Below are 16,034 nucleotides of genomic sequence, written 5' to 3' on the forward strand. Positions count from 1 at the left end.
ACAGTTATGATGAAAATATGTCTCAGAGAGTCTTCAAGGACATGAGCCCTCTGGCAGGTCGGTGGCTCTTTCTGCCTGGTTGCCTCCGGCGGTACGTTTCAAGCGGAGCGCAGTATACACACCTCTAACTGTGAACAGCAGGGAGACGGCAACAAAGTACAAGGCGTAGATCAGAAACTGAAAAGAAATGTGAGGATTAGTTGTGGATGATGACTAGAAAACTAATGAATTCATTCATTCAGTTTCTGTCTCCCAGCATCATATTGTTCTGAGGCTTTTAAGCAGTACACTTAACTGCTTTTATTTCACTTATTTATCAAATGCACTTACTTTACTTTGTATTAATATTCTTCAGTTTCTAAGTCACTGTAAAAGCTCTTCAAACCCTCCTCAGTTTTAAAAAGTTCATGTTACTTTTCATCTTCTCCATATAATGCTTGCAACAAGTCCAGCATGTGGACTTGTCAATAATCTCATTTCATCCACTGAATGCATTGTCTGAATTTGTCCTGAATTTGCACCTGTGAAGTGATGGTGAGCTGGACAGCCTTGGCATTGATGACAGTGGCGGTGAGGACACTCTGGAGGACTGTTCCCACAAAACTGTTCATGCCGAATATCAATGCATAGCATCTCCTGTTCAGCATCTGAGCAATCTGAAAACTGGGATATGCATGTATGAGAAGCTGCACAGTAAAATAAAGGTATTGATATGCTTAATGAATTTGATTGCTTTTATTAATATTAAGGGTTTATGTCAAAGACCTGCAACAAATGACAATCAAATTAAAGGACAAAACGGAGTATGAGTGCACAGCTGTGCTAGCAGCGTGAAACGTTAGGGGATCAACACAGCTTGCAGAGCTTAGAGCTTGCAGAATAATCAGAATTCATCCCCAGGGGGACATGGACATCTGTTTCAAATTCAGTGGAAATTCATCCAATAGCTAGTGAGACATGTCCCTTGAAAATAAAAATGTCAGCTTCATGGAGGTGCTAGAGATGCTGTTGGTGAGATCACTAAAGCCAGTATTATTCATCCTCTGGAGGCCATGACAGCAGCCTAAGCAAAGCTGCTGACGTATTTCAGTTTGGACCCAACAAGCTGACTGACTGGCACAGACAACGTGGGTGCGAGTGTCACAATGCTTAGAATGAAGTGGGGGGAGGGGACAGATGGAAAACTGGAATAATTCCTTTAATGTTTGGTCTTTATGGTGGATTTAGTTGATCTGCTTCATGCTCAGGAAATATTTTCACAATCTGAATATTAAGGACTAATGACTTTTACTGCTGAAAAATACTCAAGAAAGTCCAAATAAAAAGCTCGATCAACCGACTCAAAGGATCATTAATGCAATACTGTCATAAACTGTGCAGGTACTCTGCATACACAACCATAGCAGTCCATAATGACTCACAAGGCACATCTGGACTTGTCTAAAACACAAAACATCGTGTTGTGTTACGTGGCACCAAATATTTAAATCCTGCACACAAAATTCATGCATGTGTTAATACTGACAGCCAGTATTTGAAAAGTAATCAACTCTGGTCTCCATATGCATGTCTGCCTGCTGACATGTGCATAATGAATTCTTACGTGCAGATGGCGATGAGCTGTGAGTAAACTGTTTTGAAGAGGACGAAGCACGTGTAACTGATCCAGATGCTGTCAGTCAGATCCATTAGGAATATGGCCCCAGCAATCAGGAATGTGAAAGCCCCCAGGACGAGCTCCCCCCACACGGACCACTCCAGAGACATGTGCCCCACAGCAACAGTGGCTGCAGCTCCTGAAGGAGAACACAATCAGCCTGAGTCACCTGAGGAGAGCTGCAGCATGGACAGCAAGAGGGCTGTTTGTCTGGTCTTACAGAATATGATGCACTACAGCAGGTTAAATTACCAGAAACTGAAAAAAGCAAAAAACAAAAAAACAGTTAAAATGAGCTCAACGTAAAGGGCAACAGCATAAATTACGATAAAGCAGCAGTAAAACGCTAACAGGGAGCATTTTACTACACAATGAATACTTTAACTTTTGACACATGAAGTACATTGTGCTGATAATATTTTCATACTTTTACTTTTCAAGTATGGTTTGATAGTGGGACACTAAAGTGTGGTATTAGTACTTTTTGCTAAAGTAAAGGATGTGAATACCACTGAACTCCATCTAACAGTGATAAGCAACTTCAGAATGTAGAGAAAAAGCAATCACAGCACCTTATTACATCTGCATTTTGTGTAAAGCAAGAGAAGGACAAACAATCAGAATGAACTGGAAATTACATAAAAGTATTTTAACACTTTGGTAAGTGGCTATGAAAGCATATGGACCCACTGACAATGGGAAACAATAAGCTACAATAATTATTTGATTTAGGAAGAAAGACAGTCAACAAATGCCTCTCAAAAGGTTGCTATATGGATTGTGTATGATCAGTATGAACAGGTCTGTAGGTTATGATTTGCTTATTTTATGTTGGAAATTTAAAAAAAAAGATCATTCATTCATTATTGAAAGTCATTTTTGTCAAATCTTAAATACATATTTACTGTATATTGTATCATAAATACATGACAATCTCAAGTAGCAGGAACTTTTTATATTAAAGAAAGAATTCATGTTAAACACCAACACTGAAATCCTCCACGAGATGAGTCATTTTGGAAAATAATGTTTCTCATGTCAGCCATAAGGTGGCACAGTGCAGCCCTGATACGACACAAGGCTGCTTTCACCACATGTGCAGGAATCATGAGGCTGAGTGTAATTGCTCCTCTCTTTTAAATCTGTACATTTCCTGTGATTCCTTGTTTATTCGTGGTCAATGAGTGCTAATAGTCCAACATGGACACCGCTCGGACCAGTCCGTGTATTTAACATGTTCTTTATCAAATCCCCCGGCTCTGATTAGTAGAAAGGGGTCATAGGGAGACTAAATAATTAGAGTGGCTTCCACAGCAGTGTCGTTTGGAGGCTTAGCAGGGTCAGCAGGAGCCAACTGCACAGGATCGATAATCCAGCTGGGCTCTACGATATGCTCAAACAGCAGGAGTTCACAATAAATGCCACACTGCTGCTTACACCTGAGTTTAACGGGATAAGTGTTTGTATTTACTCTTGAAAGCAGACGCTTTCCCCAAGAAATTAAATTTGCATACCGCTAAATTATTTTGCAAAATGCATTTTGGAGAACAGATAACTGCTTCCTGGAAGTTGTCCAGTCCAGGAACTGATGCCTTTGTGTTGTAGAGAAGTGAATGATAGTGGATAGTGGAGTGAGCAGGACTTTCAAGCCTGAGACCTTCCTGTCCGCTGTGGCCAGACTTAGCCTACAAAAACACTTTGGTTAAGGCTGGAGAAAGACTGTGGTTTAGAGAAGGCTGGGGAAAAACAGTGTGTGGGTTCCTTACAACCCCAATTCCAGACAAAGAAGTTGCTATTTGGAGATTTTGCAAAATCTCTGCTCGTGTTTTTGAAATTTCTACTGGTTTGTGGCAACTACAGTGTGGTTATGGGAGGGAAGCTGGTACAACAACTGTAGATTTGTGAAGGGCAGAGTACTTCAGCCTCCTGCACTGATAAAGTAAAAATCAATAATAAATAAATAAAGACTTTAATTAATGGCTGATAATGACATAGCCATAGCCATGTCACTAAAGTGGTTAAAAAGGGAGTAAGCAGGTCAGGCTATCCTGTACTTCGCATTGTTTGAGTTCCAAAAACTGTGGGGCATCTTTTACATGCCACATGCCAATAGAGACTCTAAATGAGTCCTCTAAATGCCCTTGTCTTTCGATTTCCACGCCCCCGCTTTGTAACACAGGCTTTCTAATAAAAATTTGCAGTCATCAAACCCAAAACAACTTCTCTCCAATGACTTCTTCAGTTTCATTGTAGCTCCATGCAGTTCACACCAAACCGTTATGTAACATGTGTGGCACAGATGGGGAAATGTGTGACCTCATGCTGTGTTTGGTTGTTCACACTGAGTAGATAATATCATGCTGTCTGTTTGCTGTATTCAGGAGAGTAAAATCTGAATTTGCACACCTTGAACTATGCGCACACACCAGTGTGTGGACTGCACTTTCATGCCAAATGAAATGGAAAGCCTTGGACATCCGGACCCGGGGAAGGGAATGTCCTGACTGAAACTATGTTCTGAATACATTATTGAGTTAGTAGTTTGGACGAGGTGGGAAACAATGTAACTGAACGTAACTGTATTTGTTCTGAATACACATTTGGTTTTTCATCTTAATATTAATGAGCTACTAAAAAATGTTGTTTTCAAACCCCAGGACATGCAGTTATTAATATGCTGAATATGAAAATAGTAAATTATGTTGTGCTTTTCCGCCATATTTTATCATGTTGGTAATCCATATGCATATTTTTCCTATCAGTTTCTACCAGGTTTTTTCCTCAGGGATGTTTTCTAAGCATGGAACAGAGAAAATACAAACAGGAATCTTTGGGGAAATATCAGACATGGGCCCTACAGCTTGACTGCATGTTGGGCAGAACCATTTACAAGTGAAAGGCATACAGCTGGATGTGGTTTACACAGAGTAATTGCCTTTGGTTTCTGGGGAATACAGGAATGTATCAGTACTATAATCAATAAAAGTGCACTGGCTGGATGGCAGCAGCTGCTATACCCATCTGGGGATGAGAGCAGGCAATTAAATAGTCTAATTAATGCTGCTCATATTGTCTACTGTGCTTTGGGAATTGTGAAATACTGATAGTAAAGAGGGATTGTGTTTTCTTTCTGTCTATTTATTCAGTTGTGTTTTTTTTGTGTGTGTGAAGGAATGCATATAACATTCACGTAACTTACTTTTTAATAACCTGAACCAGTTTTGTTATTCTGGATATGCAGTGGTTCCCGTTCAGAATTATTCAGCTTTCAGATATGGCACAATAATTCGTCTTGGGTTTGGAGTGAAGTTGATCAGACTGTCAAATTAAATAAATAAATAAATAAATACCAAGGACAATCAGTGGAGGAAGAGGTATCCATGGAAAAATGGCTTTTGGGAAAAATGTATATTTGCAGATGTATGCAGTTCACAGTCACTTTAAACTGCTGAGTGAAAAAGATCCAAACTGCTTTAAGAATTAAAATCAGAACTGAGAAAGCAAAGCAAATGAGTTGAGCTTTAGTTACCTGACAAAGTGCCGATGGCGTCCACAGCGCCATTGCAGGCTGTGAAGTTATGGGGCTGAATGTGTGTCCAGAGGAGCTGCACGTAACCTGTAACCTGGTAAAAGCCACATCTTCCTGTCGCCGCCCACAGACACAAGAAGGCCACAGCCACAGAAGAATAACATTTCTCAAAGTCCAACACGAGCCTTCTGAACATCTTCCAAACATGCTTGGCAGCTGCCACACTTTTCACCCAGATGACAAAGTCATGGCTTTCACAGTCCTGGGCGCCCTCACCTGAGTTTTCATGTTGTGCAGAACGTATCCCCTCAAAAAATAAACTACTTTTAGGCACAGGCAGAAAAAAGGATGTTATCAGTGCCATGGAGACAGAGATGAGAGTTAGGAAAGCTAACCAGAACAAGGACACGCCACCTGAAGACACAAGCAGCTGAGCCAGCAGGGCACCCACAGCGTAGCCCACCAGTATGGCCCCTCTGACATAACTGGTCACTCTCTGATAATAGCAGGGTTGAACTATGCTGTAAATGTAGGAGAAATAGGCCACATCTGCTGCCATGGCAATGCTGTAGCAGAAGAAGGCCAACTGAGCCGAGTGGACCCCGGAGCCAAGTAGTGCCAGCAGGAAGGCTGTGACATAGGCGAGCCCCTGGAGGATTATTATAGGCTTGTACCTGAGGAGGTCTGTCAGCAGGAGGACTGGGATGAGGAGAACCAGGCTGGAGTAAGTCCACACAGGATACACCTGCCTAGTCACCTGGATATGGAGGAAGACGCACAGAGACCTTATTATTTTTTATGATCCACAACTGCTGATTGCGGTTGAGTATGTGATGACAGCATAGCACAACAGATGCTGTTCATTGTCACTGAAAAACTGCTTCTGCATGCACATGATGGAACAGGAAGAGGCACAAATGAGACTCATAATGTGACAGGTTGATACATTTTAATATTATGCAAATAAACACAATGGCTGCAGCTTGAAAGGTCCATTTACGTAAAACACGGTTCTTAAATTGCTCTCATTAAGTTGTTTTTTGTGTTGCACTTTGGCCTTGATGGAAATTATATTTAGAGATGGAATTTCAAATCTTCACTGGATGTCTCCGGGTGTTGGTGCTCCAAATGTGTACCACTACTTCTAGTGCTCCAAAATATTTTATTTGCTGGTTTAAGCCTAAATTTATATTCCTTAATGTTTAACCCTTCGCTTTGCAACAGCTTCTCAGTGTAGTACATTCAGTAATTAACTTGCTGTATAGTAGGTATTGTTGGTAATGGCAGAGTCCACCATTCCCCCACTCGATCCAGATTATTCTAGAAGCAGCCTTCAACTCTTCAGAAAGTAATGTAACCTTTCTGCTGTGTGGAAAACTACTTGCATTTTGTGCAGCATGAAATCAGACTGTGGTTACAGTCAGTATTGAATCATTTCTTTATATTAAGGTGAGTTTGCTCGGCTGTACTGTAAACACACACACCGTTGCTCCTCTGTTGAGTATTCGCAGAGGTGCAGGGCTTGGGGGAAAACAGGACTGAGAATACAGGGCCCTCTTCACATGGGGGTGACATACTGGAACGAACAGCTGTGGATGGAGGGAGGCATTCTCGCCTGCGTACAGGCTCCACAGTGCTACGCTCCTCAGTGTTTAACCGTACTTGCTGTTACCACAGTAACCACAGGTGTCTACAAATCTGCAGGGACCGAAATCTTAGTGTACAAATTTAAATAATGGTTTGATATTGATTCGTCTGTCCTGAGAGAATCCTAATTACCTTGATGTCCCCTGAATTTCTTTAGCACCATGAGTGCATTTGGGTCTGTTCCTGCAAGTTACACAGTGCAAGAGCAATTGCTCAAGGTGGATGTGTGTGAATCACAGAAGCACTGTCCTCCCTACGGCAAATTAATGTGCCATTTAAATTACTGTAAAGCTGTTTTTAAGGTTTTTTAACGTGAAACAGTTAACATAATGTTGCATTAATATAAACGCTCAAAAGCCACTCAAGACCACGAGCTGAAAAAGTAATTTGCACCGTATATGGCCGAGTATCAAATGAGTGCACCTTGAGGGGGCCAGCCATAATTTGTGTGAACAAAGCAGCTCCCATCCTGCTTCATGCATCCTGAAGTAGCTGTCATTGCAGAGGTGTGAAGGACCCCATTTAGCTTCTTGTCAATGCCACTGTGTGAGACGTGATACTGTAGTGGCTCTCTGTACCAAACTGCACTTCAGCACTGAATTCACTTAAAAATTTTACTTGTAACCAGTAACTAGTGACTTTAGCTCTGAGTCTACATGAACAAATATGTTCATCTGTAAATTTCACCTCTACTTTAAACCAAACATCATTATTGTTCATACTGTAAACTTTGTTTTTCACATTTACGGTATTTACATTATTCACATTATGTATTATAGCAAAAACTGGGCAAATTGAATAATCTCAGGCTGCCGTTGCTGTACAGCCGTCACATATCTCATTTAATAGCTCATTACTTCACCTGTTCAGTGGTAAGATTCTTGTAAGGTCCTGTAAGAAACTCCGTCATGAAGGGCTCTATGGGCCTCATCATGGAGCAGAAACCATAGAAGCAGAGCAGCACGGTGGGGCCCACCCAACCAGCACAGCAGGGCACATAATGGTCTGCCCAGCAAGGCCTGTTGCCACACTCCCCGCTCCAGCAAAAACCCATCGCTCCTCCACGGCTCCCCCGGGGACGTCTCACCACGTCCAGCGAGAGCACAGTCTAATTTAAGCACTTTAATCTGTTGAGATATGGAAGTCTCAGATAAGGCCAAGGTGAGGCTGACTGTGAACACCAAGTCACCTGCTTTGCCATTGTTTTTCCCCTCCTCTGAAGTTTTCCTGGCCGCGGTGAGACAGGAAAAAAATGTGAGGCTGTGAGTGAAGATACATTAAGATGAAATATGAGGTGGCGAGTCCCTGGGGCTCCAGCAGGTTATAATAAATACTGTCTCCTCCTCTGTCTTTATACAAAACAGCCTCATTCTTGCAGATACTGAGGAAGGGGAGGAAGTCAAGCAGAGGAATATGTATGAGTGTGTGAGTGCAGGTGCGCACACCAACAAGCTGCCTCACACACACACACACACACACACAGTGTGTACATACAGTGTCCCATATATGCTGTTTAGCTTCTGCCACCATTAGCTAGTGGAGTCTAAAACAAGGTGACTAATGTGTATAATGTCTCAACACTGTGCCCGGTCAAATTATCATTAACTATTATTTTATAAAATACCATGTGTTCTCTTCAGGCTGCTAAATAAAAATAATTGGACACAAATATCACTCAGCTCTAAATTAAACTCAGCTCTTAAACTCAATTTTGCAGAGTGGCTCATCTGATCAGATAATCTTCACATTCAGCTTTTTGTCTTTGTGACTGTCATAAATAACAAGTTCATAATGTTAAAGTCAGAGTTTTCAGGGTGACTTGGCAGTGAATTCCTAATACTTAGGGAAAAAAGTAAGCAAGGCAGGCAATCATCCCAGAGATGAGAATTACTGTAGTCTGTAATTTAAACTATCCAACGGCAAATTATGACTCACCAGCGGAGTGTCAACCAAACGAAGCTCTGCCTCAGCTCAAACTGTCAGACATGAAGGTCACCAGCAAAGGAAATCTTATTCATATGGATATATTTGCCAATTATAGTTCACATTATAGTTCACAAATGTTCACATTTACAGTATAAGATGTTCGATGACTATGGCTGGAAGGAAGTACAGAAACACACAATTTGACCTTTAGACTGTCAAAGTAAAATTCTAACATTGTCTTATTTTTGTCTGTTCTACTCTATTGAGGCGTGTACCCTTTTGGAGTGTCATTATCACTACATGTTGTAGAACCAGTAATAGAAAAGTCAGATGGTCATCACTTTCATCCACGAGGCACCAGCATACCAGTGTTTTCATTTGTGCACTTAATATTCCTGAGCTATTTAACACCCTCACTTCCACTCGAAGCTAAAGCCATTCCCGGGTCCTCGAGGATATTCTTTATATGCTACTGATTTGTTTGTCACATTTCCCAGTGAAAGAAGTGCTGCCTTTCTGGATTCTATGTACAAGTCATGCAGACGTGGTCATGGTGTGAGCAGAGGACTTGGACACTGGAGAAAGGGGTTTGCATTTTGTATCCAGCAGGTGTTAAGTAAAGACAGTATCTTCTGTTAAATGTTATGTGGAAAGAAAGCAAACTTTTCCATTATTATATTCAAAATACAGCATGTAGAGCTCAGCGCACTGCACTTTATGCAAACAGACAAAAAAAAAAGAAAAAACAATCATCAATTTGACAGCACATGCACAGCATTTAGGAAATGAGATACAGCAATACACACAACAGGAAAGTGCTGCAAACAAGTAAAATAACAACATGTTTCTATAGGACACTGCTGCTGATCATGGCTTAGACACACGTGTTGCTACAGTTTGTGACTCTTGACTCTGTTATGGACTCACATCCTGCTCTTGCTTTACACTTCACACGTGTGAAAAGTGAAAGCTGCACGCACTGTGATCTTTTTTTCCCCTTAGGTTGGCCAAGCCATAGCCTGGCATACTCTGCCTCTGACAGCCTTACTCCAATATTCTTAACCCTATACCAATCAGACCGACCGCTAACCAACCCACCCAATGATGCCAATGAGTATTAGCCAATCACAGGCAGAGTAGGGTGGATCATCCCTTCGCCAACTTAGGACCCGAAAATTGGCACCCATTCGACAGTAATTTCATGAGTCACAAACTGTGTGAACAACAAGATTGTCCAGACATAAAAACAACAATAACACAGAACGGCTGTAATGTGCTGTGCCAAGATCACTGTATCTTAAACCCTCATCTTCTTCCCTGAACTCATTACACTCTTAATCATCTCTGACCTGCAGTCTTATTCCGATTAATTTACAGCAGACAGAGATGGACCTCATTCTCATTATGAGGAGCCAGACTGCCTAATTTTCTTTTTTTTTCTCAGGTAATATCCTCCAGTTTGTATTGAAGGGGTGATCAAAAGTATCTAACTACCATTTCCCTCCCTTTCCATCTCTGACTTCATAGATAAAGACAGCGTAAAGATAGACAGTCTATGATAGCTCGAACTGAGTGCGGACCGTGGGAGGCAATGGCAGGTAAATGTCTGAAATTGCCTGCTGTGCTCAGCCGGGCCAAATGGAGCTCAGCATGGTGAAGGACATCAAAAGGCTCTTGGTACCATATTGCTATGTGTCACCTGCACAAGCTCAGGAAAAAAATATCCTCATAAGAAACTGTGTGGAATGAGATTTTGGGGTGAACTTGGGCTGAGATTGACACTTTGTTGAGTAAGCTGCGAAATGCCCTGGTTGATCCTGCTGTGAACGAGGAGTTTGTCCTCACAATCAACCCCTTCCAGAAACCCGAGTAACAGCATAGCAAAGACAGAACACGAGAGCCTCCTTAGACAAAGGTGAGATTTGAAGAAAAAAAAATCTTGTAAAGGGAAATCTTTTACATGTTTGTTCGCAGCAATATTGCACTCGAGCTATCGGGCTTCCTGCCCATGCCCTTGCTTAATATTTCAATTAACCTATTCATCCATTTCTCCTCATCACTACAGAACTGCAGCATCTGACATAGTGAGTGTTCAAAGGCAACCCAGATGCATTAATTCCAAACGCTCCACAGACCAAACCCTTCTTCACACAGTCTCCTTTTTTTCCTCTTCCTCACTGGCAAATCATATGAAGCTGCTGCAGTCAGGAGCCTGACTTTGAAACAGTGTGTGTGTGTGTGTGTGTTGGGGGGGGGGGTCTATATTGAGGTGTTTGTGAGGCTCAGATAAGCACATGTGCACAGTGGGTCGGCTGCAAAACAGAACTCCCACTGTGCTGGGCTGATAAGACGTGGAAGTTCGATGCGTTTTTGTTTTCTTGTTGATTTCACTGGACAATGCCTTATCATAGGGTTTCTAGTTTAGACAATGAAGACAGACACAGTATAATACAACGCCACTTATACAGTATGTGCTTTTTTCTTTAAAATATTGATGATGTTCATGTGTTTCCATTTATTTTTGATGATGATGATTTTAATTAAACAAACAATTAATTAAACAAAGTGTTGTTTACTATCCATGGCTGGATTGACTTCTGGGGTAGTTGTTTGGTTAAAAAAAAAAAAAATCGGCTGCTGCTGTGGAACTACGTCATAGTAGTCCACACCAATTTATTCACAAATACAGTAACAAATATCTGAATATTATAGTTCGACTACAAAATAGTAGAGGTAATAATTTGCCTGCTTCAGCTGACATTTTTGTATGTGACCCTGGGACAGTTATCCATGTCACCCAGTTGGTAATTCAGCCTTTTTCTGATTACTTGAATATAATTTTAACCTAAGCATTAACTCAGGCCTGAACTGAAGTTCATCAGCCTTATCAGAAGGTTGGTGGTTCGATTCCTCCCATGTGCGTGCCAAGTGTCCTTGCGCAAGACAGTGAACCCCAAATTGCTCGTGATGCTGCGCTGTAGGTGTGAGGATGTGTGCAAATGTTTAGATAATTCCCTCTGATAGACAGCAGCGTCTGCCTTCAGGGTATGAATGGGTGAATGTGGCAGTAGTGTAAAAGCACTTAGAGTGGTCAGTATGACTCAAAAAGTGCAGTCCATTTTCCATATTTAAAACTTAGGCCAAATAATGAATATTAACACACCACAGACTACATCTCACTGTACTGTCCTGCACCAAATAAACACAGTAGCCATGATATACCAGCACCTGACTGAATTAGAAAGTGATCCCTCAGTAAAGAGTGCATTTCATTCCCGTTTTCTGGACTGGTGAAAAACATCATCTCGTAATCATCCAGTTGTTTTAGATAAAGTCTCAGGGCCTCTGAAAGCTGGTTGCCGTCAATAGCACACTAGATGGAGCTCTTGCTTCATCATGCACCCGTAGAATCACTGCTCCTCCTCCTCCTCCTCCTCCTCCACTCCTGAGATGCAGTGTGCTCATGACACATTGCTGACAATTCTGACAGTCTGAGCCTGAAAGTTGTGAGAGCTGCAGGAGGAGCAGCACATGATTGACACACCGATGGACAGACAAACAGTGAAAACCTCAAAACCAGCTGTCCTTTCCACACGGCCATCTGCCGCTTCCTGTTTAATTCGATGATGAGTGCTTTGATTGGACGCGGGCTTGATTGCTAAATATTTTGTTCCCATATGTTTTGAATTATCTATAGGCTTTTTAGTGTTTCTATACACTAGCAACAGATGTAGCAGAATTAGTAATAGCACCGCCGGCACAAGCAGTCAATAGATCAGTGCTGTAGCTGACAACAGCTATGATCTACTGACGTGCTTGTGGTGAAGATATAACTTGGTCCACAGAATCATATAAAGAGCTGCATTGTTGGCTTACAGCTAAGCCCCTCTGACATTTTGTTCACTCAGCCATGGGGTAACATTTCCTGACACGGAGAAATATTGTAAAGATCCATGACTTCACAGGATGTAGTATTCACCTATAGTGATGCAGGAATAAAAACATGCTTTATCCTCCCAAGACTGACCAGAATCTGTAATATGATGGACACTTCTGGATGCCTGGACATCACTGCCATGATCAATACCAGAAAAGAAATATGATTCATGCAGTAGAACCAATTTGTCATGGTAGCAAGTTCCTGTTTTTCCACTGTCAATCAGATGAAAAATGAAAAATAACTGTTTTCATCATGCATTCTGGTATCGCACTGTCTTTGGCAGTCCTGCTGAATAACATAAATATTTTCTTCTGGCATGCATAAAAAGGTGATCTCAGTTTCTACTGGAAACACTGCCCTACCAATGACTCTGGCTAATTATTTCATGTGCCCAGCCAAACATTAAGGAATACAGTAACATGATGTTGCAGTGCCTGTAGGAATCAATGAATATGGTAATAAAAAACAGACACTTGTGGCATTCAAATGTCACTGAATATCAATACGTCAAACACACTGTATAGCTCGCAAGGAGCTGCTTCTCATCAACACTTCACATTTGAGCTAAGTGGACCCACGGCTGTCAGCACTGAACCCAACCCTGTGACATTTAAAAGGGGAACCAAGGAAGGTTTTCACTGCTCCATCGCAGAAAATGACAGTAATCTCCAGGTGTGTGTGACAGGGATGATAGCTAGAATTCCTGGCATTCTGAACTCAGCTCTCTTGGTCATACTTGTTTTGTACTTTTAGCAGGAGCCTTCTGCACATTAATTTTGTTTACCAGGAAATTTCAGCAAGAAAACACCACAAGACATGAGTGCTACACTGCAATTGTTGATTGAGTGCCGTGGTAGAGTACGATGAAGGTGTACTAAAGCACTTAAGAGTACCAACGATGTGTGAAATTCACCAGGTCATTTCATCAGGTTAAATTGAACGTAAGCAAAACTAAGTGGTCACAGAAATACCAGTGTTTAGTGGCCATATATTAGCATCTTAAACTGCAGTGTTAGCATGCCAACATCTGCCGAGCATCAATAGCAAAGTACAGGGAAGGGTATGTGGTCACAAACCATTGACCTGATGCTGGCTGTAGATGAAAGATGCAAACCCTTCAATAGTTTCAATAGCTGATGCGATGTTTCACAGAAATCAAAAATGTCAACTTCATGATGAGGGGAAAATGAGAGGTGAAATCCACTCTGGACAAAATTTAATGATGATCCATTTGACAGCTGCTAAAATATATCAGTCTTGACAGGAGTAGCTGACTGGCTAACCAAGGTATCAACCAACATTGCCATCCATAAAAACTTTAAAAACCTTTTTATTTTCCAGCCTGGAATCTGCAATCTCTCTGATATGTTGTGTCATACACAACATGTCCAGTGTCAAATACCAAGTACTCAGTTTGAACACAAACTCTAGGAATTCACAAAAGGCATAAAATGACCTTTTCCCATTCTTATCTACAGTGAAATGACACAATAACTCACTTGTCCTGTCAATAACAATAGGTCATACAGGTTCAGTGTATTTGGTGGTCAAAGCTGCAAAACCTGGTGGGAAAAACCATGGATGGGAAGTTTATTGAAAATAATGGCTTTACTGTGTGCGGTGTTACATGGTTGTTCAAGAGTCTTTATTGTCATTATGCAAGTAGAACGAAATTTTGTTTCCGATTCAAAAAATGGGATGCTGTACTAACCATAAAATATAATGTGATAATTTGCTAATCCCACTCAATGTCTACTCAAGCGAAAGCAGCACAGACAATGTGTTTAAAGTTTTACCTCACCAGTCTCATTGATCAGTGCTCTATGATCTTTTCTTTTCATTTTGAATCCAATGCTAGGAACACATTTCAAACAAGGTGAGACTAGGGCAACAACACAGTTCACTTACAATTGATTGCATTGTTTATACTTAGGCTATATTTTATGCAGTCCCAACCTTCTTGGAATCGGGCTTGTATGTTACAGGATACTTAAAGTCCAGAGGACGAGAGTCGTAAGACGAGTGGAGACGAAAACAGACGTGTTCAGGAGTTCTTGGTACAATTTCTACAGGTCCTACAAAGGTCAAGGATGACTTAATACCACTGTTAGAAGTCCTAAACAGATGAATGAATTGAAATAAACTAAGTCAATGTAGCAATTTTCACGCCAGTTAAAACATATCCATTCGGAGCCATAAATTAGAATTCATTAGGGTTCATTTGGAAAGGATGGGAGGTCTTTGGCACCAATCAATCAAGGTCACTGCTAAGATGATGCCATGGCATCGCTGGAGGGCTCTTAGACTGATGAGTGTCAGCGGCTTCCGGTGAGCGCTTGAGGGCTTATGCTCCCCTCACTGGGTTCCCCTCCTTCCCCTCCTCACAGACGAGGAGTGTTCTGACAGAGAGAGCTGCAGGAGGAAGGAAATAAAATCTGACATATCAGCACCCACTCCACATCTTGTCAGAGATGTCCTCTTTTGCCCCAAACCACTATCCAAAACCTTTTGTTCTCTTTTCCTCCCCCCCCTTCCCTCCCTGTCTACTTCTCATTCCCATTGGCGGCTCAGGCTACCTGTGAAGAGGCTGTCTTTTACCAGGTCCCTGTGTGGGTGCATGCAACATTTTATACATTCAGCACTCCTTTACTGGTCTCTTGTTCTCTTTAGCAAGAGTCTTCCCGTTTTTGTCTTTCTACCTTTTACTGTCTTAATGTTTCCACTTTATTCTCTCTGCATCTTGCTTAAAGTATTAGATTCAAATTTGTGGGGGTAATAATGGTAGAGGATGAGGAGGAAGAGGAGTATACGATGGAGGAGGAGGGGGAGGAGATTAGCTTAACAGTTATTTGGTGTGCTGCGTTTTTCGTTTTGAGCACCACTCAGCCCGTTTGACAGCTCTTATCCAGATCCTTCAGGGTGCTTCCTTCCGCAATCAACTAATCATATTCTTTACAGTGCTGTCTTTCGTGAGACTTGCTATTTCTGGCTCACATCCGAACAGGAAACGGTACTTAGCCCCTGTCATTTGGGGAGAAATCGGAGAGCCGCAAAAGTTCAGGCAGGATTTCAATCCTGGTAATAATTGACATAACTGGTCATGAAAGCAAACATGTAGCCAGAGAGATACATAGACAGACAGACAGATAGATAGATGGCAAGGCAATCAGTTTGTGACCTTTTCTTATATGTGAAGACTAAACAGAGTTTAATAAGCCTGGATATCGCAAGAAATACAGATTGTTAATTTTAACCTCCAGGCAGGGTTCCCAGCAAATGTGCCGCTTTGTGTCTTTTCTGTTAATTGGCAGTGGAATTTGCAGCCATCCCATTAA

General features: G+C 41.6%; 1 protein-coding gene across 1 annotated transcript; it reads right to left on the reverse strand.

Moving 5' to 3' along the window:
- Positions 1–1,599: 1,599 nt before the first annotated feature.
- Positions 1,600–7,887, reverse strand: LOC124060673 (thiamine transporter 2-like). Its single transcript, XM_046391913.1, has 3 exons — positions 7,696–7,887; positions 5,187–5,943; positions 1,600–1,796 (listed from the first exon to the last, which is right to left on the reverse strand). Exons 1-3 carry the CDS (start codon positions 7,885–7,887, stop codon positions 1,600–1,602), a joined length of 1,146 nt encoding a protein of 381 aa, XP_046247869.1.
- Positions 7,888–16,034: the final 8,147 nt, after the last annotated feature.

Source organism: Scatophagus argus, chromosome 6 (genome assembly GCF_020382885.2).
Source record: "Scatophagus argus isolate fScaArg1 chromosome 6, fScaArg1.pri, whole genome shotgun sequence".
Lineage (NCBI taxonomy): Eukaryota > Metazoa > Chordata > Actinopteri > Scatophagidae > Scatophagus > Scatophagus argus.